At 56.7% G+C, this 19,746-nt stretch overlaps 1 protein-coding gene across 18 annotated transcripts in view; it reads left to right on the forward strand.

Moving 5' to 3' along the window:
• LOC120588958 (voltage-dependent T-type calcium channel subunit alpha-1G) overlaps positions 1 to 19,746 on the forward strand; it is a 62,125-nt gene that overhangs the window by 36,393 nt on the left and 5,986 nt on the right. For 6 of the 18 annotated variants that reach the window (XM_039846317.1, XM_039846319.1, XM_039846328.1 and 3 more), the window contains 17 exons: positions 884 to 984; positions 1,197 to 1,320; positions 3,147 to 3,215; positions 3,348 to 3,532; positions 4,432 to 4,558; positions 6,103 to 6,228; positions 6,776 to 6,865; positions 7,433 to 7,646; positions 9,531 to 9,584; positions 14,645 to 14,796; positions 15,497 to 15,606; positions 16,356 to 16,489; positions 16,794 to 16,864; positions 17,005 to 17,083; positions 17,175 to 17,296; positions 17,637 to 17,990; positions 18,677 to 18,820. In XM_039846317.1, coding sequence (XP_039702251.1) covers positions 884 to 984; positions 1,197 to 1,320; positions 3,147 to 3,215; positions 3,348 to 3,532; positions 4,432 to 4,558; positions 6,103 to 6,228; positions 6,776 to 6,865; positions 7,433 to 7,646; positions 9,531 to 9,584; positions 14,645 to 14,796; positions 15,497 to 15,606; positions 16,356 to 16,489; positions 16,794 to 16,864; positions 17,005 to 17,083; positions 17,175 to 17,296; positions 17,637 to 17,990; positions 18,677 to 18,820 — 2,256 coding nt within the window. Of the gene's footprint in view, positions 1 to 883; positions 985 to 1,196; positions 1,321 to 3,146; positions 3,216 to 3,347; positions 3,533 to 4,431; positions 4,559 to 6,102; positions 6,229 to 6,775; positions 6,866 to 7,432; positions 7,647 to 9,530; positions 9,585 to 14,644; positions 14,797 to 15,496; positions 15,607 to 16,355; positions 16,490 to 16,793; positions 16,865 to 17,004; positions 17,084 to 17,174; positions 17,297 to 17,636; positions 17,991 to 18,676; positions 18,821 to 19,746 lie in introns of those variants that run through there. The other 12 variants (XM_039846334.1, XM_039846318.1, XM_039846323.1 and 9 more) reach the window with 10 other exon arrangements.

Raw genomic sequence — 19,746 nt, forward strand, 5'->3', positions numbered from 1 at the left:
CTGTGGGCACAGTGACATTGAGCAAGGGGAGCTGTGCCCAGCCTGGGGCAAGGCTGGACAACCCCTCCCAGCTCTGTGGCCTTCACGAAGTTACCATTATGCCCAAGGGATCTCAGGGGTGCCAGCCCTGGAGGCCGAGCTCCAAACACCCCCCTTTCCCCCTCTATCCTCCCTACCTAGCCCCAGATCCTCATCACGCCTGGTGCTGTGGCTCTGAGGTCCTTGGTGGATATGAATAGTTTTAGGCAGATGTCTATGAATCTTTCATGGCGCTCCCCCTGTGACTCAGAAAGACCCATCACTCATCTCTCCAAACTAATGCCCTCTCCTGTCCCCCTCTCTCATCTCGACTTCATCACAACCTTGACTTCACGCTCGCCCTTGCCCATTACCCCTCCCCCAGCCCCCGGCCACCACCTTTAACTCTGGGATGGGCACAGGGTCCTGGGACCTCCAGGTTAGCATGTAAGGAGAAAGGGCCAGTGTCTCCTCATCCCAGGTGTGTCTTTGAATAGACAACTGTGATGGGTACAGTGTTTGGTAATTGATGTGGCTTCCAAGCCCAGCAGGATGGGAAGGAGGGAGGACAAACGGGGGCTGGGCTGGAGGTAGAGATGGGGAAAGAGTGGAGAGCTTGGGGGAGTGGGGAGAGGGTGCAAGGGAGGAGGGGGAGATGAAGCACATTAGGTATTAGGTATGCTCAGGGACCAGATGGGGGCGTAGAGGGACATGGGGACGTGGTTTTGGACATACAGGAAGAGAAGCAAGGCAGAGAGCTGGAAGAGCATAGACAAGGAGTGAGGGCCACAGAACTGCTAAGAAAGTGAGAGATGGAGAACTTGGTGGCCTGGCCCCGTTCACGACTCTGGTGACCCTTCGACAGAGCAAAGGGGAACGGATGAGAGCGTGGATCCGGGCCCGGCTCCCTGCCTGCTGTCGTGAGCGAGACTCTTGGTCTGCCTACATCTTCCCTCCTCAGTCAAGGTAAGCAGGGATCCCCTGACCTGGCCTCCAGCCTCTCCTTCTCATGGGAAATTATCCCTTGATGCTGATGCTAGAGTGTCCCCTGACATGGGAGTGTGTGAGAGAGGGGCCTCAGGTTGGGAGGGCCCAGGAGAGGTAGGGGCCGTGAGGCGATGCCTCTCACTGCTGCACTGCCTGCCTCCTGCTCAGCCTTGGCCTCTGTCCTGGAGCAGGTTCCGCCTCCTGTGTCACCGGATCATCACGCACAAGATGTTCGACCATGTGGTCCTTGTCATCATCTTCCTCAACTGTATCACCATCGCCATGGAACGCCCCAAGATCGACCCGCACAGTGCTGTGAGTCCCTGGGACTAACCACAGTGGCTGTTGAGTGCCTGCTCTGTGCCAGGCCCCTCCCGGGTTAGCAAGCAGGGTGGGCGTGGAGGCCCAGAAAGACACAGAGGGAGGGAGCCAGAACTCCCCCTTAGGTCTCCCTGACTCCCACCCTTGCAACTGGCACCCCGGGATGCCTCCTATGTCCCTCTCCTGCCTCCGTCTCCCTTCTGTGATACACCAGCCCAGCTGAGGGAGTGGGCCCTGCTTCTTACCTGGGTGAAAAGTGAGCTCCGTCGCACCCTGGCTATTTGCAGACGGCGTGTTCTCGTGAGCCAGAGACTTGTGAGGCCCCTGTGTGAGTCGGTGAGTGTTGGGATGAGGCGAACAGCGAGACTGGCCCTGGCTGGGCAGAGCCATCGTGCTGCCCCTGCTCCCGGCAAAGGGTCTCAGTTTCATCCATGACCCACACACTGAAGGGGGAGACATCTCACCCAGCCTGCCCCATGGGCAATGCAGAGGGGGAGAGGGAAGCTGCCCTGGCTCCTCTTGGTCCTGCCAGGTCATAAACAAGTAGGTTTTCAGGGATATTAGGGGGGACGTTGGTCACTTCTTCTTGGCTGTGAACCTGTCAGTCTTTCTCTGAAAGAGAGGAGTGACTAGAGGCCTGAGTGTCTGAACATACTTGCGGGGGCCTAACCTCTTCGGGTGGGCCCAGCTGTTCTGGAAGCTCTCTCTCCCCAGCCTGGCATCGTAGCCTCTCCCTCTGAAAATGATTCTAGTCCAAGAAGGGTGGGTGGGGGGTGGCTCTGTTGCCTGTCACGGCATCTCGCACCACTCGCTTGGAGGTGGCCCCCTGCCCCTCCTTCGCTGCCTCCACACCATTGTTCAGATTTCGGTGCTGCTGGGGCTTCTGGTTTCCATTAGGGTGGGCTCCAGCCGGGCCAGGGTAGAGATGGAGTGCCCAGGAAGAGTTGTGTAAAGGAGCGTAGCACTAGGGACCCCGATCCCTGGGCCTGTGTGGGGTCACACTGGGCAGCTGGTCGCTCTGGCCTCTTTGTTTGCCTCCTGCCCGGGGCCTGCCGCAGAGCTCTCTGCCACTGTCACCATGTCTCTCCTCCCATATTTCCACTCAGCTCCTTTATCTCTAGCTGTCATATGCATGGTTCTCTCTTTCTTTTTTCTCTTTCTCACTCTCTCTGACACTCATGCTCTGCCTCTGCCTCTCCAGCTCTCTACACCCCTCCCTTAGCCAACCAGCTACGGAATCAGCCCACAGATATGAGGGGACTGGGCCGTCTTCTTTCCCTTCCTGCCCCAGACTGTGCCCAGCATAAATGCCGTGCCTGGGGATGCGCAGCCTGTACTCAGGTCCCCAGCTTGCCCTGCAGCTCCATTTCTGGGGCACACAGCAGGAACACGAGTCTGTGGAGCAGAGAGGAGAGTAGAATGGGGGGAAGGGTCAGAGATCAAGTTAAATTCTGCCCCAGTTTTAAGAAGGAAATCGGAAGAGGGCCTAAGGTAGGGGACTTAGGTGGCGCACTGTGGTGGGATCATCTCCCCCTCCAGGCCACCCTGGGGAGGGGCGGGAGGAAGTTCTGTTCAGGGCAGGGGTGTAAGTGAGACAGGGGGCCTGGCACTGGCCGTGCGTGTGCGTGCGTGCGTGCGTGCGTGCGTGTGTGTGTGTGTGTGACGGTGGCGGGGAGAGGAGATTGTCTACCTTGTTGGGGAGGGAAGGGGTCATTTTCCTGAGTCAAATGCTGGAAGCAGTTCCTGGCTTCTGTATGCAGAGCAGACTTGGCCCGAGGAGGAGGCCCTGGTGGGCAACACCTGCCTGCTCTCTCTTGCAGGAACGCATCTTCCTGACCCTCTCCAATTACGTCTTCACTGCAGTCTTTCTGGCAGAGATGACTGTGAAGGTGATGGGGGAGTTGGTGCTGGTTTGGAGCTGTCTGATTCCTGGTGGGGGTGGAGAGGATGGGCCGCAGTGGAGGGCAGGTTTGGGAACCACAGGGAGGTGGCGGTGACAGTGACGTGGTGGGCATCTCCAGGTGGTGGCACTGGGCTGGTGCTTTGGGGAGCAGGCGTACCTGCGAAGCAGCTGGAATGTGCTGGACGGGCTGCTGGTGCTCATCTCCATCATCGACATCCTGGTGTCCATGGTTTCCGACAGCGGCACCAAGATCCTTGGCATGCTGAGGGTGCTGCGGCTGCTGCGGACCCTGCGCCCGCTCAGGTGCGCCCAAGCAGGCGTCCTCCTCAGGGACACCCCTAACGACCAGCTCCCCACGATGGAGCACGAGCCCTACTTACCCCTGAATCCTGCTTATGATCCCCACAAGGAACCCTGTCATCAGTCGGCCTAAACTATGGGCCTAGGGATTTCTGTCCTTGGGCACCTCCCGCTCAGTGACACTCCCCACGTGACACACTCCTCAGGGCCACTGTGCCCCTGGCCTTGTGCAGGGCACAATACAAGGGTCCATAGGCAGGGCCTCACAGCCTTCAGCTGGAGCTCTCTCTTGGGTGGTGCCCTCGGGGGTGATACTCAGCTGTCCCCACTGTCCCCAGCAAGGTAACAGACTCCTTTTCCTTCTTTCTCCACCTTCACACCCCTCTCAGGGGTCACCCGCCAGATCTAGCAGGGGTCTGTGCTCAGGAAACCCTCCCCAATGAGGCAGCCACTCCCCGCCCCCACCCCAGAGTCAGAACTTGGACGGGGATGTGGGTGGTGATGATATTGCCCTAGCAGTGGCAATCCCCCCACCCCTCCCCCTCCTTGCCTGGCTCTTACATGCTCCCTACATCTGTATCTCCCCATCCTCACAACACACTGCCTTACTGCATCCCTGGGGAACACGTCCCTTGAGTTGAATCCCCACCCGGCCCTATCAGGTAATCCTTATACATCCCAGGAATGGATGTGAGGGTGGGGATGTGGGTGTCTGCTTCCTGTTTTGAGAGATTATGGGTGGGAATCCCTGGAAAAGAGGATTACTCTGCATAGCCGGCCCAGAAAGCCAACCTCTTCCTTCAGCCAGAGCCCAGAACTGGAACCACAGAGCCAAGATTGAGGGGGCAGGGACAGGGCATTGTCTGAACTGGGAAACCCTTATTACCTCCCTCCTTCCCCAGAGTGATCAGCCGGGCACAGGGCCTGAAGCTGGTGGTGGAGACGCTGATGTCCTCGCTGAAGCCCATCGGCAACATTGTGGTCATCTGTTGTGCCTTCTTCATCATTTTTGGCATCCTGGGGGTTCAGGTTTGTGGGGGCCTGTGGGTCAGCTATCGGCAAAAGCCTGAGGAGTGGCCTTCTCGGCCCACAGATGCTGAGACCTGAACTGCTGCTGTCTTTATTTCAGAAAGAAATACATAGGGAAATTCCCTCTAGATTTTAGGCCTCAGGCCCCTTTGCCTCCTGGGAATTTTGCTGAAAACTGGGAGCCTGGAAGAGGGTCCATAAGGGGACGAGTGCCTCAGAGAGACTTCTGACCTGTGATGGCTTCAGGCTGTTGTTCTGCCCTGCTTACACACTATATTCCTGAGTGCAGACACTGGTACCGGCCCACAGTCTGCTCCGGGATCCCCTCCCTGCCTTTCCTGCTTGAGGGGGTGGGCTGCAGGCCAGGCTAGGGGATCCAGGGCCCAGACAGCTGAGCCAGGTTAGCGGAGTGCTGGCAGGCAGGCTGGTGCAGACCCCAGATGAGGCAGGAAGTGGGGGCTCCAGGGGAAACTTGGCCACTGGCCCAGGGAGGGAACGTGGTGTGGAAGGAAAAAGGGCAGGAGCTGCCTGCAGGATTCAGAGGCACCTCTGGGAACCCCTCCATCCTGGTCTTCCCGAGCCCCTGGCTCCAAGTGTTTCAGCTGCAGGGTAGACAGCTAGCTACTCCGGCGTCAGGGGAGCTCCTGGGTGGCTCCCCCATCCCTCTCCCTTCCTTTGACTTCCTGGGGTGTCCTCTCTGTCCTGGGACGGGGTGAGGGCTGTTCTGGTTTCCTAGAATTCCCTAGCCCCAGGCCTCTGCTGGGGTATCGTTGCCAAGGCTGTGCAGCGCCTCCCGTAAGCCCAGTGCCTGCTCCCTTCCCTTTCTTCCTGGCCTCCTTGGGTGAGTAGAGGGAACCATTGTTCAGCCCAGTCCCGGGTTCTTCCAGTGGACTTAGGTCTGTCCCGAGCAGCTGCCCAAGCCCCCTGGTCCTTCTGTCCCTCAAATCCCCTCCGCATCCACAGTCATAGCCTGGTCTCTTCTGGGATGAGGGTGAGCTTTCTAGTCACAGACCTGAGTTCAAGCCCCCTTTCAGCCATCTACTGGTTATACGACCTTAGTGAGTGAATTTACTTCTCCAAGTCTGTTTTCCTCATCCACAGAATGGGGTCATATCTAGCCTGCTCCCACCATTAAACCAGATCACTTGACCCCTCTCCAGAGTGTCTGATTCAGTGGATCTGGGGTGCATTTCTAGTATATTCCCAGATGATAATGATGCTGTCCTAACGACCCCACTTGGAAAGCCACTGGCCTACCCCTTTGTAGAAAACAAATGGCCTTTCCCCTCCTTCTATACATTTTCGGCACCCGTCCCATGACCTTTCCTCCCCTCTCTAGGGCTCTCAAGGAGCCCAGAGGAAGGGGTGCCTTTGAGGGAGGTTCCTTGATTTGACTGATCCCAGGGCTGAGTGCTCCACCCTCACTCGGGATGTGCTCGGAGCTCTCATGCCCCAGGGCTGCTGCGGGGGAGAAGGGCGGGGGAGTTCTGGGCCTCCTGGGTCACAGCTCACTTCTCTCTGTCTCCTGGTGCATGTGTGTCTAGCTCTTCAAAGGGAAATTCTTCGTGTGCCAGGGCGAGGACACCAGGAACATCACCAACAAATCTGACTGTGCCGAGGCCCGTTACCGGTGGGTCCGGCACAAGTACAACTTCGACAACCTTGGCCAGGTGAGCCCCAGGCTCCGAGGTGGGGGCGGGAGTGGTGGCAGAAGTCTGCAGGGGACAGAAGTTGGTGCTTAGGGATGCCTGCAGGGCGACTGACTTGCCAGGGCCTCAGTATCATCACCTGGTAAATGGGTCATAATGGTACTTCCTTGGAGGCTCCTAGTAGATGTGCAATGAGATGATGTATGTTTGCTTAGCATGGTACAGGGTGAGGTGTCCTGTCAAGACGATTTCTTTTCGTACTCCACATTCACAGAAACAGAGATGTAGAAAATGAAGTTGTTTGATCAGTTTTGTTCGTGTCTCCCTTGGTTTCCAGATATCAGAGGGTCTGATCATTTCCCAGGGCTTCTCTGGCTTCATACCGGCCACGGAGCCTGAGGACAGAGAGCTTTCCTGGGGCCTGGAGTGGAAGTCCAGCCTCACCTCTGAAGGGCTAGGGTCCCCCAAGCCGTAGCCAGGGGGTGCTTTGAGGGCAGGTGGTGGTGGGTGGTTCAAGCACACATCCTAGATTTCAGAGGGTGTCCTTTCCTCTTCGCCCCTCCTCTAGGCCCTGATGTCCCTGTTCGTGCTGGCCTCCAAGGACGGTTGGGTAGACATCATGTACGACGGGCTGGATGCCGTGGGTGTGGACCAGCAGGTAGGGCTGGATCCATCTTTGAGCTCAGGTCCCTCAGAATGGGCCAACTCCCGGCATGATGGGTGCAGGCACTGGACATAAAGGGAGCAAGGCAGGTAGGCAAAATGCTATCAAAGAGGCATCACCTCTTACAGCAGAGGCTGCATCTGGTAGCCCGAGGGCCAAATCCAGGCATGGTTTATTGGCTCGCAACATGTTTAATTTTTAAATTAGTGGTGAACACTGAAAAATTGATGAATTTCACATGAAAATCCAGATTTGGGCCTGCTCAGGAGACATCCAAAGATCGGGGACAGAGATCCTAGGTTTGCGTTCCTCAGAGTAGGAGTCAGCTGGAACAAGGAAGCCACTGCCCTTTTAGACAGAACCACTCTCTACTTTGCCGCAATCCCCAACCCTCCCTGCTGCCTAATAACAAACCCACATGGTTCATTTACATCACCAGCTGGGTCACTATAGCTCATTGAGTTTGTGGGCCCTGTCTTAAAGAAGCCAGGCGATGGGGCAGCACCTGAGGCAGTCCCCCTCGGGCTGATGGCTCCCCCTGTCCTTCCTGCTCCCTGCCAGCCCATCATGAACCACAACCCCTGGATGCTGCTGTACTTCATCTCGTTCCTGCTCATTGTGGCCTTCTTTGTTCTGAACATGTTTGTGGGAGTGGTGGTGGAGAACTTCCACAAGTGTCGGCAGCACCAGGAGGAGGAGGAGGCCCGGCGGCGGGAGGAGAAGCGTCTGCGAAGACTGGAGAAAAAGAGAAGGAGTAAGGAGAAGCAGATGGCTGGTCGGTAGTCTTTCCACATCTCTCTGAGTCGTGCTTGACCTTGGTCTTGCGACTGTAGGGGGCCAGGGGCTGGGGCGAGGGGCAGGGAGAAGATGCTCTCCCCCCTCCTCACCTCCCTCCCCCTAAGAGCATGTCAGCCTTTAGAGCCCGCATGAAGCAGACCAGTTCAGCCCCGTAGGGGAGGGGGGCTCCCCCCACCCTGCGGGGCTCCTGGATCTCGGCGTCATACTCTCCAGATGATTCCAGGTGGGAGTAATGCACAGCCTCTCCCAGCTCAACTCTCAGAGGAGCCTCATGGGATGAGAATCCTGCTCCATTGTCCTGGGCAGGTGTCCAGAGACCCAGGGATTGACCCAGGTGCCAGCTTGCCTGCCCCAGGGTTGGCAAGCAAGCATCTTGAACCTGTGCCTGCCTAGCGTCTGTAGCTGCTAAGCAGGACCTCAGCAGAGGCTGCAAATGGACAGCAGTATGAGAGGACCCCAGACCCACTCTCCCTTCCTTTCTAGCAAAACTCCCTGGCTTCCTGACTCTCAGTTTTTGGCCAAGTTGTAAAACAACAACAACAACAACGATGAACACCTCCCCTGACTCAGAGAAGGCCCGAGGTCACAGGAACTCTAAGTACATGACTTCCTGGCCTTAGAGCCTTCAGGCCCCTTACCTGCGATATCCAACATCTCTTGGCATTGGCTGGGTGAAGCCCCCATCCTATTCCCCGCCACGCTCTTCTGCCATGGAAGAGCTGAGACTAAGCAAAAAGACACATGATTACAGGAAGGATGCAAGAGAAGTGACAGGTGCAGGAGCCCCTTTGTTTTTCGGTGTCTCCAGGTGTGTTTGCACCTGTCTCCCTGTCTTCAGGGCTCCTGCCTGTCTGGTTCTCGATAAACTCCGTGACTCTCTCTTTCTGTCACTGCCCACGTTTCTCTAAGCGTCTCTTTGTGTGGGTTTCTCTAAGCCTTTGTGTGTCTGTCTCTGTTTGTTCCCCGGGTTTCCCTTCCTCTCTTCACCTTTTCACAAACCGTCTTCCTTACGCCGATAAGATGTGTGCAGTGCTCTGAGTTTTCTCTTTGGTTTGTTGAAATGTGAGTACTACCAAATGGGTTAGGGGCTGCGGTGTACTCTCCCACCCCTCTGCCCCTGGCTCTAGCTCCTGCTGCCCGTGAGGAGCACCTGGAGTGAGGGGAGAGAGTGTGGGAGGGGGTGAGGGTGGGACAGAGCCAATGTGCCCTGTGAGAGGTGGGGGCTGCTCAAGGTGGGTGTTAAGGGGATACTGGCCTCTGGGCAGCAGTGAGTGATGCAGCCGTCTATGTCCCACATCCTGATATCTGCGCCCCAGGCGTCCTGCTCAGCCCTGGGGCAGGGGTCCCCTCTGGGCTCTCCATGTGGACGTCTGAAGCTGAGCAGGCGCACTCCCCCCAGCAGCCGTGCTCCTACCCCTGCTCCATCCGTCCTCCCCTCTTCGCAGTCTGCCATCTCTGCAGGGCATCTGCAGACGGAATTCTTTTGGCAGGAGGTACTTGTGGCCCTGCCTGACCAGCTGGCTCCCCTTCTGGGGTCTGTAGCTGTCTCAGGTGCTGCTGAGGCTGTGGCGTGGGTAGGAGTGGACATCTGTTTAGTGACAGGCTGCCTGCCCCTACCTGTGCCTCCAATTCCCTGTCCCTGTGACCCTGGCGAGTGGGCTGAATTGCTCATCTTCCTCAAGTGCCCTGTGCCCCCAATTTGGGGCTGGACACTCAGGACCGGCCACCAGTGCTCACAATGGTCATTGAACCCCATTCATAGGCAGTGAGGGTCGGAGCTGAGGGGGAGCAAGCTGCTGAGGGGGCCCTGCCCAGCCCGCCTGGTCCAGCCAGTGACCGATGTCGTGTTTCGTTCTTTTAGATCTAATGCTGGACGATGTAATTGCTTCCGGCAGCTCAGCCAGCGCGGCGCCAGGTACTGCGTCTGGGGTTGTGGGTTCCAGGGCGTGCCCCGGGGGTAGTCAGGCCCTGCCTGCCCCCAGGCCTGCCGCATGCCTGCGGGGACATCCTCTTAGCTCCCTCTCCATGCCTCATTGATTCTATTCTCTTGGGGTGAGAGGGCGAGGGTCCCTGGGGTGCTGGGCTCTGTCATTCCACGGATCTGTGCTACGCTGGATGGGAAGTGAGGGCCTCGGCATTCCCCTCCCTCGGACACCTCTTGAAGGACCCACCTTCTCTTCTAAGGCTTCCAAGATCCCAGCTCCCCAGCCCCCCGGGCTCTTCCCGCTCCCGCTCCTCTTCCTAGGTCACACCGTTCGATTATTAGAGCTGCAAATCTCTCCTGTCTCCTTTTGTCTGAAAGGGAGACTTTGATCCAAGTGAGCAGGATGAGAGGAGCAGAGAAGGGAAGGATTTGTTTTAAAAATGTAACAATGAATAATTGAACAGACTCATTAATAGTCAAGTAATCTCAGTGGCCACGTCATTGCTACAAACTGCAGAAATTGGGAATCAAAGGCCTGAGTTAGCCATAAGCTTCTCCATAAAACTGAAGATTTGGGAGTGAGTTGGTTCCTTCTCTTCGAGGGCCATGTCTCTGGGAAGGCCCTCCTGGTCCTGTCCTCCCCTGGTCCTTCAGCCCCTGCCCCTCCCAACACGGCCCCCAGAAGGAGGTTCTGAGAATCTGGGACAGGGCTGTGGGACATCAGAGGGTGCTCTGATGTCGCCACGCAGTGGTTCCCAACCTGTTCATCCCCAAGGGCCCCCCTTATCATCTCTAGCAAACCCCACATTTTAAAAGACTGTCTTTGAAGTTAAGAGCGCTTCAGTAATGAGTTTGTTTCACTATTTTTACTAATCAAAGGCACACGTAATTGCTAATCAGAGTTTCTGAGCTGCAGAAGGTTTCACACTGACGGATGACAAAAAAAAAAGACTATTGCCGTTAAATTTGTCTGTGGGGTCTTAGCATAGACATATGTATGCTTTCTTTTAAGCTTTTAGAAATATTGAAAAGAACGTAAGGACTCCCATGTGGCTGCCTTCTCAGGCTGCCGAGGGCTTGGGACTTCAGGCTGGGGACCACTGTGCTCTACCTTTCTCCGCTACTCTGCAATCCCCAGAAGCCAGCCTCTGTCAGATGCTGCCCTCTGGGTGTTGGGCTGTCTGATCTGTGGGGGCTCAGGAGCCCCGCTGAGCCACCATTTTGGAGGTCATCCCTGAGGCCCTAAGTGGATTGATGTCTGCTGTCCCCGTGGTGCTGAGCTCTGGTGTTTGGCATTGAGAGACCGTCTCTCTGGGGGCTCAGTCATCTCCAGCTAGTTTGTATCTGGATTGCCTGGCTCCCATGTCTTTTCGTCAGGCCGTATTATAAACTCCTGATGTGCTGGGGTTGAGGAGAAGGTGGGAGGAAGTGGCCTTCAGCTTTTCCCTGTGGGTTCAGCTGGTCTGTAGACTGAAGTGTCTACACATACACACTCACCCCAAAACATAATCCTAGCATAGGGCTGGCCCACAGAAGTTTCTCTACCGAGAACCAACACATGCAGACTTTCATGGACCCCAAGAACTCCTCCTCACACACCCACTCAATGCTAAACGCTCTCGTTACTCTTACACTGCACTCCCATTCTGGGGACATTCTGCCAGGCTCCTGTTGGCACGTGCAAGTATGTACACCGATTACAATAGCGTGCCTTACCTTTCCAGCTGATAACGAGCACTCGGAACCCGAAGAGGGGCTCAGATCATTTTATATCCCTCCTCCCCAGACCTGGTGTTCTACGTGCTCTACACCAGAGCTTTCCACACCTCAGTGTGCATAAGAATTACTCAGAGACCATATGAAAACACAGATGCCCAAGCCCCACCTAGAAATACTTACGGCGTGCTCTAGGGTAGGGGGTGAGCACTTGTATTTTCAATCAGCTCCCAGGGCTGGTGATGCTGGTACACTGGCTTACCCAACAGTGTCATGGGGATGAAGTCACACTCCCTAGTCTGGGGCTACAGGAATCAAACATGCATCACACCTCCCTGCTAGTACCACACTCACCCAGTACTGTGCCCAGCTGGAGGGGCGTGGCCAGACCGGGGATAGAAAGAAGGGAAAAGGCTTTGGTTATCAGGGGATTGGGCCTGACCAGACACCTGGGTCCAGCCCAGGAGATCAGGTCAATCCCAAGTGACCACTTGGCCTCTGGCACCACCTCCATTCCCATGGTCACCTGTGGCACCTACCTCTACTCGCCCTCTCTCCTTCCATTGGGACCCAGGGATCAGGCCTGGCTATCTCAGATGACTTATGTGGCCTCCACTATAGGGGCCCGTGCCCCTCCCTCCTGCCTACTCCCTGCTAGTCTCCTTTGCGAACCCTCTGCCCTGGCTGTGCCTCGGGCTCTCGGTGACCCCTACTAACTAACTCACTGTGCCTGCTGCCCTCACTCACAGCCTCACACCCTTCCTGCACCTCTCCTCTGCTCCTGCCTTGACTGGGGCTGGGCAGTCCTGGGGTGCCCTTCTCCCCACTGTCTGACTCTGGTATTTTCTCTGCCTAAGGTAGCTCATTCTGGTGGGAAGCAGGGAGATGGGCCAGGGCTGCCAACACGCAGTGACCACTGGTCCAGGCCCCTCCTGGGCAACAGCTGGAGTTCTTGGAGCGGCAGATCACACAAGGCTCCTCTCTTCTGGGGGGAGTGGGTCTCTAGTTTTTCTCTGATCTTAGGTGCTGCCTATAAAACCAGGTCTGGGAAGCGGCAAGGGGCAGCATCACCCAGAGCCCAACAGCAAAGGCCTTTGGGCAAATTTTGAGGGCACTCTCTGGGCCAAAGCCCCAAGGCCTTGTGTGTAAGCCCACCTGGGGGCTGGAGAAGGACTCCTGAGAGTTTGGGTTCTGGCTGGGTCACTGTCTCACACTATATGAACGACTTGCTTTTTGCTAGCCTCATCCTCTGTAAAATAAAGGGGTTGGCCCAGGAGATGCTGATCAGATTGGCCCTGGTACTCTTTGGACCTGTGCTCTAATAGATTTCCAGCAACCTCGGCACCTGCTGGTCTAGGGTGGGGGCCGGGGTGGAGGGATATTTGTGCAGACCTCAGGGGCCTGGGACCGGACTTGTCGCTATGAACAGATGCCCTGCCTCAGTAGTCCTGCCTTCACTTTCTCTCTGGGCCGCGTGGAGCACTTTCCCTGGCCAGAAGGCAGAGGTGGTAGTGGAGGCTTAATTGGGCCTGGGGCTGCCTATACAGTCAGTCAGCCGGGGTGAGAGAGGAGAGGGTGGCTCTCCCAGCCTCTCCTCTGTATTATCTCAGCTAATAATGGGGCTAATAAGGAGCCGCTTTTTCTAACCTAATTGTATTCAAACATTTTAGTTAATTCTCCATTCATATTTTAGCATAATGGGATCTGGTGCTCTCGGCACTTATGGAGATTAATGCAGAGAAAGAGTTCCAGCTGCTAAGGCAACACAGGGCGGCTAGCGCCCTCTGGTTCTTGTGGGTACGGAAGGAAGGAAGAGGCCAGCTTGCTTTGTCCGCCCTCCACCATGGCCCTGTGGATGACCCGAGGCCTCCCGTTGACCCCTGTCCCTGGCCTCTCCACGCCCACCCTCCTGGGAGTCAGGCGGGTGCCTGTGCAAAAAAAGCCAGTTAGCTGGCCCATGTCTGAAAACAAAAGGCTGGCCTAGCACTATGTGGTGCACCAGAACATTCTGGACCCGCTGCCTCTTGGTTATCCACACCTCAAGGCCAAAGCTGGAGAGTGGCATCTGGGCAAGGTTGTACGTGAAGTTCATGGGCACTCTTCTTCCTTCGGCCTTTGGTGGGAGTCCACCCAGGTCGCTCCTGCCTCAGTTTACCTTTGTTAAATAGTCCTCTGCATGGGAAAGGATAATTATATCTGAGCTGGCCTGGGCCCAAAGCTTCCTGCCGCCCCTGAGCCAGCCACCCTGGCACAGGCCTCAGAGGCTGCAGCCTTTGCTAGCTGGCTTTCGCCCTAGACTTCCTGAAGGGGAAGGGCTGTCTGGGACCTGAGGCTTCCCCAAGTCTCCTGTGGGGAGCCTCCTTTTTCTTTGTGGCTGCCTGGGAGACCAATCTGTCAACCACCCCCAGATGACATGTATCCCCAATTTGGCCTGGCCTTTCCTTGGTGCCTGGAGGAGGGGCCCTCTGCAATCTCCTGCCCCCAGATTCATTCTGCCTGCTTAGCAGGCCAACATTCTGGCACCATGATTTTTATAACTAAGTGGTTCACTAATTATAAGAGAAATATTATGCCTCTGACAGATCTCAGACAGTGCTTCCAGCCCAGCCTGCAGTCTAATGCTGCCCTGACACCCAGGAGCAGGCTGGGTACTGCCTCATTAGAAACAGGGTGAGCCCTTCAAGTGTGGCCCTCCCAGATGAGTCTGAGAGCAGAGCCCTGTGACCTCCCCTCTGTCCTCCCCCATGTGAGGGAGCAGGAGGCCCAGGCCCTGCCCCTCCAGAGGCCCTCTGGGGGGTTGGTCAGTGCAGCCAGCCAAGAAGATGTCCAATTTCCAATCTCCGGTGTTATCGTCCAAATCTCAGCTCTGTGTAACCTCTGCTCCCCTCGAGAGCTGAGCTTGGTGAAAGAGCAAGAGCCCTCGCCTCTCTGTTGATGGAGCTTCCTCTGAGCTTGATAAGACCGGTTGTTTTTCATCTTATTGATCTGGCCTCGCTGCGTAACACCAAGTCAAGGGCATTATGAGGGGCTGGTGGATTTTGGAGGCTGCCTCGGGGTCGGGGCTCACCTGGTATCTAATGTGGGTGGGGAGCTCTGCATGTCCTGGCCCCTTCTGCACCCAACTATAGCCAGTAGAACAGATGCTTTGGAGGGGCATAACCAAGAGAGCTCCCCCTCCCCCCAAAAAAGGAAGTACGTGGAGGGCGAGGGGGCTGGTGACACTGGAATGTTTCAGCTTGGGGGGGTAGAGGCTGGTGGCTGTGAGGACTTATGGGTGGAGGGGGCACAGGGGGCAAGGCCCAATGGCTGCTGTCCTCTCCTCCCTGCCCCACCAGAAGCCCAGTGCAAACCTTACTACTCGGACTACTCCCGCTTCCGGCTCCTTGTCCACCACTTGTGCACCAGTCACTACCTGGATCTCTTCATCACGGGTGTCATTGGGTTGAACGTGGTCACCATGGCCATGGAGCACTATCAGCAGCCCCAGGTAGGAGCGACTGGCCATCTGGGACTGCAGGGGTGAGGCTAACCCAGCCTGAGCTGGGTACTCTGCAGGGGTTCCTCTTGTACCCCCTTGCAGCACTTGGAGGTGGGTCTCCTCTTGGTTTTATAGATGAGGACACTGAGGCTCAGAGAGGCTAGTTGACTGGACCAAGGTCACACAGCTGGGAAGTGGAGGACCTGGTTTCTTCATCCAGCAAATATTTGAGTGCCTGCTCTGTGCTGAGTGCTGGACATTTGAGGGTAAAGAAAGCAGACCAGTGCCTGCCCTTCTGGAGTTTAGATTCTAGTGAATGTCCAGCTCCAAAACTCACCAATGATCTTGCCACTTCTCAAGTCAGCCTCCATTGGCTGCCCTCTAGGCCTCAGTTTCCCCATCTCTAAAATAGGGACATGGAATTGGTAATGCACGAGGCCCCTTCCAGCTCTCGCATTCTGGTGCCTTCTAGCACATTTTCATGTAGTCTCCTCACAATCCCTCAAGGAGAGAAAGCCTTTAGTTCAAAGTCTGGATCATGCATATGAACGAGGACGCTACTCTGTTCATTGGTCAGCCATCGTGGCCAGAACAGAGAAGAAAGTTCCCTTTAGACTCACCTTGTCTCCAAGATTTTGGAGGTGTAGGGGGAGGGGGAGGCATTGTCCCTGGGCCTCAGGGACCCTGCATCGTGCCCCATCCCTGCCAGATCCTGGACGAGGCTCTGAAGATCTGCAACTACATCTTCACCGTCATCTTCGTCTTAGAGTCAGTTTTCAAACTCGTGGCTTTTGGCTTCCGTCGTTTCTTCCAGGACAGGTAACAGAGAGGGGAGAGGGATGGGTAACAGAGGGGAGGGGTGCGTGAGAGTAGGGGAAGGGTGTGTCTCCGGGGTGTGGGGGGAATGGGGGAATACTGGGGAGGATTTAGTACCTGAAGACCTTTCTTGACTCCCGAGGTTCGGCCTCCACTCTAGGACCCACGCAGGGCTAATGGCGGGAAGGGATGGGGGTGCTTCCACGGCTTGGGAGATGGAAGAGAAGCGGGGGGAACTTGACAGGACAGGGCCTGGGGGACACTGGCAGCTGGAAATCAATGTGGCCTAGACAGGCTTAAGAGCACAGAGCCTGGAGCCAGACTTGCCTGGACCAGATTTGAATCCTGGCTCTACCACTTAGAAACTGGTGACCTTGGGTAAGTTATTTAATCTCTCCATGCCTCAGTTTCCTCATCTATAAAATGGAAAATAGCAATGGTCTCCACATCACGGAGTTGTAAGAGTTTCTATTTCTAAAGCCTTTAAAACAGTGCTTGGCACATAGCAAACACCATATAAGTGCTAACTAAAAAAGCGAATGAATAAAAATAAAAAGCAGAGGCCCTCAAGCTAAAGTCGTAGCCCTGCCTATGCCACCATCTGGCTAGGTGACCGTAGACCAGCCATGCCTTCTCTGTAGGATGGAGAGGCTGGACCTGCTGACCTCCATCTTTCTCTCTATAGCCACAACCGCTCCCTCCTTCGTAGGGCCCCAACCCCTACTCAGAGAACTGTGTCCTGGGCTTTCCAGGTGGAACCAGCTGGACCTGGCCATTGTGCTGCTATCCATCATGGGTATCACGCTGGAGGAGATAGAGGTCAATGCCTCACTGCCCATCAACCCCACCATCATCCGTATCATGAGGGTGCTGCGCATTGCCCGAGGTCAGTGCCCAGCCACCTGCCCACCACACCCACCCTTCCAGGGTGACTGGCCCTGGGAGAGATAGCAGGGCTCAGCTCTGTGGCTGGCCAGGGACTGGGTGGGTGTGGGTTCCTGTGGGTCTTTCTCATACCTCCGCCAAAGGGGAAGGCTGGGGCTAGGCCAAGGGTGGCGGTGGAGCCATGGCAGCCTGGCTGGCCAGGGCTGGCCATCCTACCCACCCCAGCCTTGACCCTGGCCCTGGCTCTACCAACTGTGTGACCTGGGACCCAGAGGGGCCAGCTCACGACTTTGTCCTTTCTGCAGTGCTAAAGCTGCTGAAGATGGCTGTGGGCATGCGGGCGCTGCTGGACACAGTGATGCAGGCCCTGCCCCAGGTAGCTGGGAGGTGGGGGTAGGTGGGAGGGGTCCTCTTGGGGAGGAGGGGGTGCTCTCCAAAGGGGCGTGGCGGGGCGGCTCAGGGAAGCTGGCCAGGAGACCCGGCAGCACCTTTTCCATTCTTTCTCCTCTTTTCCAGGTGGGGAACCTGGGACTTCTCTTCATGTTGTTGTTTTTCATCTTTGCAGCTCTGGGCGTGGAGCTCTTTGGAGACCTGGGTGAGTTGGGGTGGGGATGGTAGAGGAGCCAGGGCTGGGGACCCAAGGCCTCCGGAACTAACACAGGCCTCTCTTCCCTTCCCTGCTCCAGAGTGTGACGAGACGCACCCCTGCGAGGGCCTGGGCCGACATGCCACCTTCCGGAACTTTGGCATGGCCTTCCTGACCCTCTTCCGAGTCTCCACAGGTGACAACTGGAATGGTATTATGAAGGTGAGAGCCCCCTGCGGTGGAGTCCCCCCAGGGCTGGCTCAGACCCTAAAGAAACAGGCCTACTTCTTGAGCCAAGATTCCTTGGCAAGATGTGAATGAAAGCATGGGCCCTTCTATCTCCTGTGCCGGAACACTCTGGGACTCCTTCTCCTTGGGACATGCTCTGACTCACACTTCCCAGGCCAGTGTCTAATGCTCTTCTGCTCCCAGGACACTGTAGCTCCCTCCTCCTGCCCTTCCCTCTCCTCCTTCAGTGCTCTATGACACCAGTGACCTGATTTCCCGTGACAGTTCCATCCACTGTTCTCCCAGCCTCACCTGTCTAACCCGCCTTTCCCAGGACACCCTCCGGGACTGCGACCAGGAGTCCACCTGCTACAACACGGTCATCTCCCCCATCTACTTCGTGTCCTTTGTGCTGACGGCCCAGTTTGTGCTGGTCAATGTGGTGATCGCCGTGCTGATGAAGCACCTGGAAGAGAGCAACAAGGAGGCCAAGGAGGAGGCCGAACTGGAGGCTGAGCTGGAGCTGGAGATGAAGACGCTCAGCCCGCAGCCTCGCTCACCACTGGGCAGCCCCTTCCTCTGGCCTGGGGTCGAGGGCCCCGATAGCCCTGACAGCCCCAAGCCTGGGGCTCCGCTCGCCGTGGCTCATGCCGGAGCAGCCTCCCACTTCTCCCTGGAGCACCCCACGGTGAGCACACACCCACCCCTGCAGAGAGGCGTGTGGGGATGGAGATGGGTGGGTGTAGGGCCAGCAGCTCGGTGGGTGGGTGGTATGCAAGGTGGGCCGCACAGCAGACCCAAGGGTCTGGATCCTTCTGCTGCTCCTGCCTGGATGTGGAGGGGCCAGCAGTCTCTAACCTGTCCCCAGAGATGGCTGCCCACACTCACTGCCCAGGGCCACCCCAGCAAGCCACCAGTGCTGGCTCATCCATCCCCTTTGCCTCTGGCCTGGCCTGGCCTCCCCTTCCTGGCTCTTAGGTTCAAGGCTAAGTTTTCTGTTTCCTTCCTGTTTTTTTCTTACCCTTGCCCGATTGCCAAACCTCTTTCCTTCCCACCCTCAACCTGATTCCATCTCCCAATCCTTCCCCTCCCCCCGCCCCCATCTTCTCTTTCCTTCTCCCTTTCCCTGTGGGCTCTTATCTTCGTCTCCATATCTCCTTCCTCTTCACATCCTTACCTCTTTACCATCCCCACCCCCCTCCTCTTCCTCCCTCTCTTTGTTGCTCTATGTGCGTGTGCGTATGTGCATGTGTGACCTCCTCGTTTTCCCTCTGTGTCTCTTGTCAATCCCCTGCCACAACACTTCCCATCACTGCCCTTCTGACCCCCATTCCCCTGACTCTCCGGCTCCCCCTATGGGCTGGTCCTTCCCAGGACAGACAGCTGTTTGACACCATATCTCTGCTGATCCAGGGCTCCCTGGAGGGGGAGCTGAAGCTGATGGACGAGCTGGCGGGCCCAGGGGGCCAGCCCTCTGCCTTCTGTCCGGCCAGCAGCCCGGGTGGCTCCGACCCACAGGTTACTGTGCCCATGCTGTGCCCCCTCCCCTGACCGTGCCGGGCTGTGCCATGCTGTGCCTGCTTCTGGGGAGGTGGGGTGTTTCCTGCTCACTGGGAACCTGGAGAAAGAGCAGCCTCATGGCTTCAGTTGAGCTTTGGTCTTGGCAGGAGGCAGCCAGGTGTCCCTCAGGCTGATAGCAGCCTCTGGAACACGTAGCTGAATGGCAGGGATGCTGAGATTGCACTTCTGAGTGAGAGGATGGATGGAGGGGGGCGTCGAAGAGAGCGTTGGTAGGAAAGAATTTGGAAGAAAAGAGGAAGATGGAGCAGGTGACCAGTCGGCAGTGGGACCTTAGGGAGCAGAGGAAGTGAGATGCCAAATCCAGGGGAGAAAGGCCTCTGGGGATAGTGCAGGAGGCCAGGTGACCCATTGAGGGACATGTCTGAGGCCACAGTCTACTTCTTTTCTGAATCCAATGAGTACTATGAGGAGCCAGTGGATTCTGACCTGGTCCTGAGAGGGAATGGAACGCTCCCGTTGGGAGTGGATTCTGAGGACCTCGGTGTCACACAGGACTTGGCTTCCTCCCCAAGCCCAGTCCCTTCCCACAATGCCACATGTTTTTCTCCTCCGGTCCCATCTAAGTGTGGATCTTCTGCTTTCTGGGTCCTCCTCTTCTCCCCTGGCAACCTGTCTGGCTGCCCTTGGCCCCCTCCACATGGCAGAGTACCCCACCATCCCCCTCAGGGGCTACAGTAGACCTGGGGTGTAGGCAAGGAGACAGGTATCAGCTGGAGGTAGAAAAGCCTAGAGTTCCATAGGCCCCGTTGGGTGAAGTGGTGGGCAAGCAGGTCCCCAGTGCCTGAGACACCTACCTGTAACCTGATCCAAGAAACGGACAGCGAGCCTCACATGGGCAGGGACCTTGCCGCTACGGTTCCTGA

Source organism: Pteropus medius, unplaced genomic scaffold, assembly GCF_902729225.1.
Source record: "Pteropus medius unplaced genomic scaffold, Ma_sr-lr_union100, whole genome shotgun sequence".
Lineage (NCBI taxonomy): Eukaryota > Metazoa > Chordata > Mammalia > Chiroptera > Pteropodidae > Pteropus > Pteropus medius.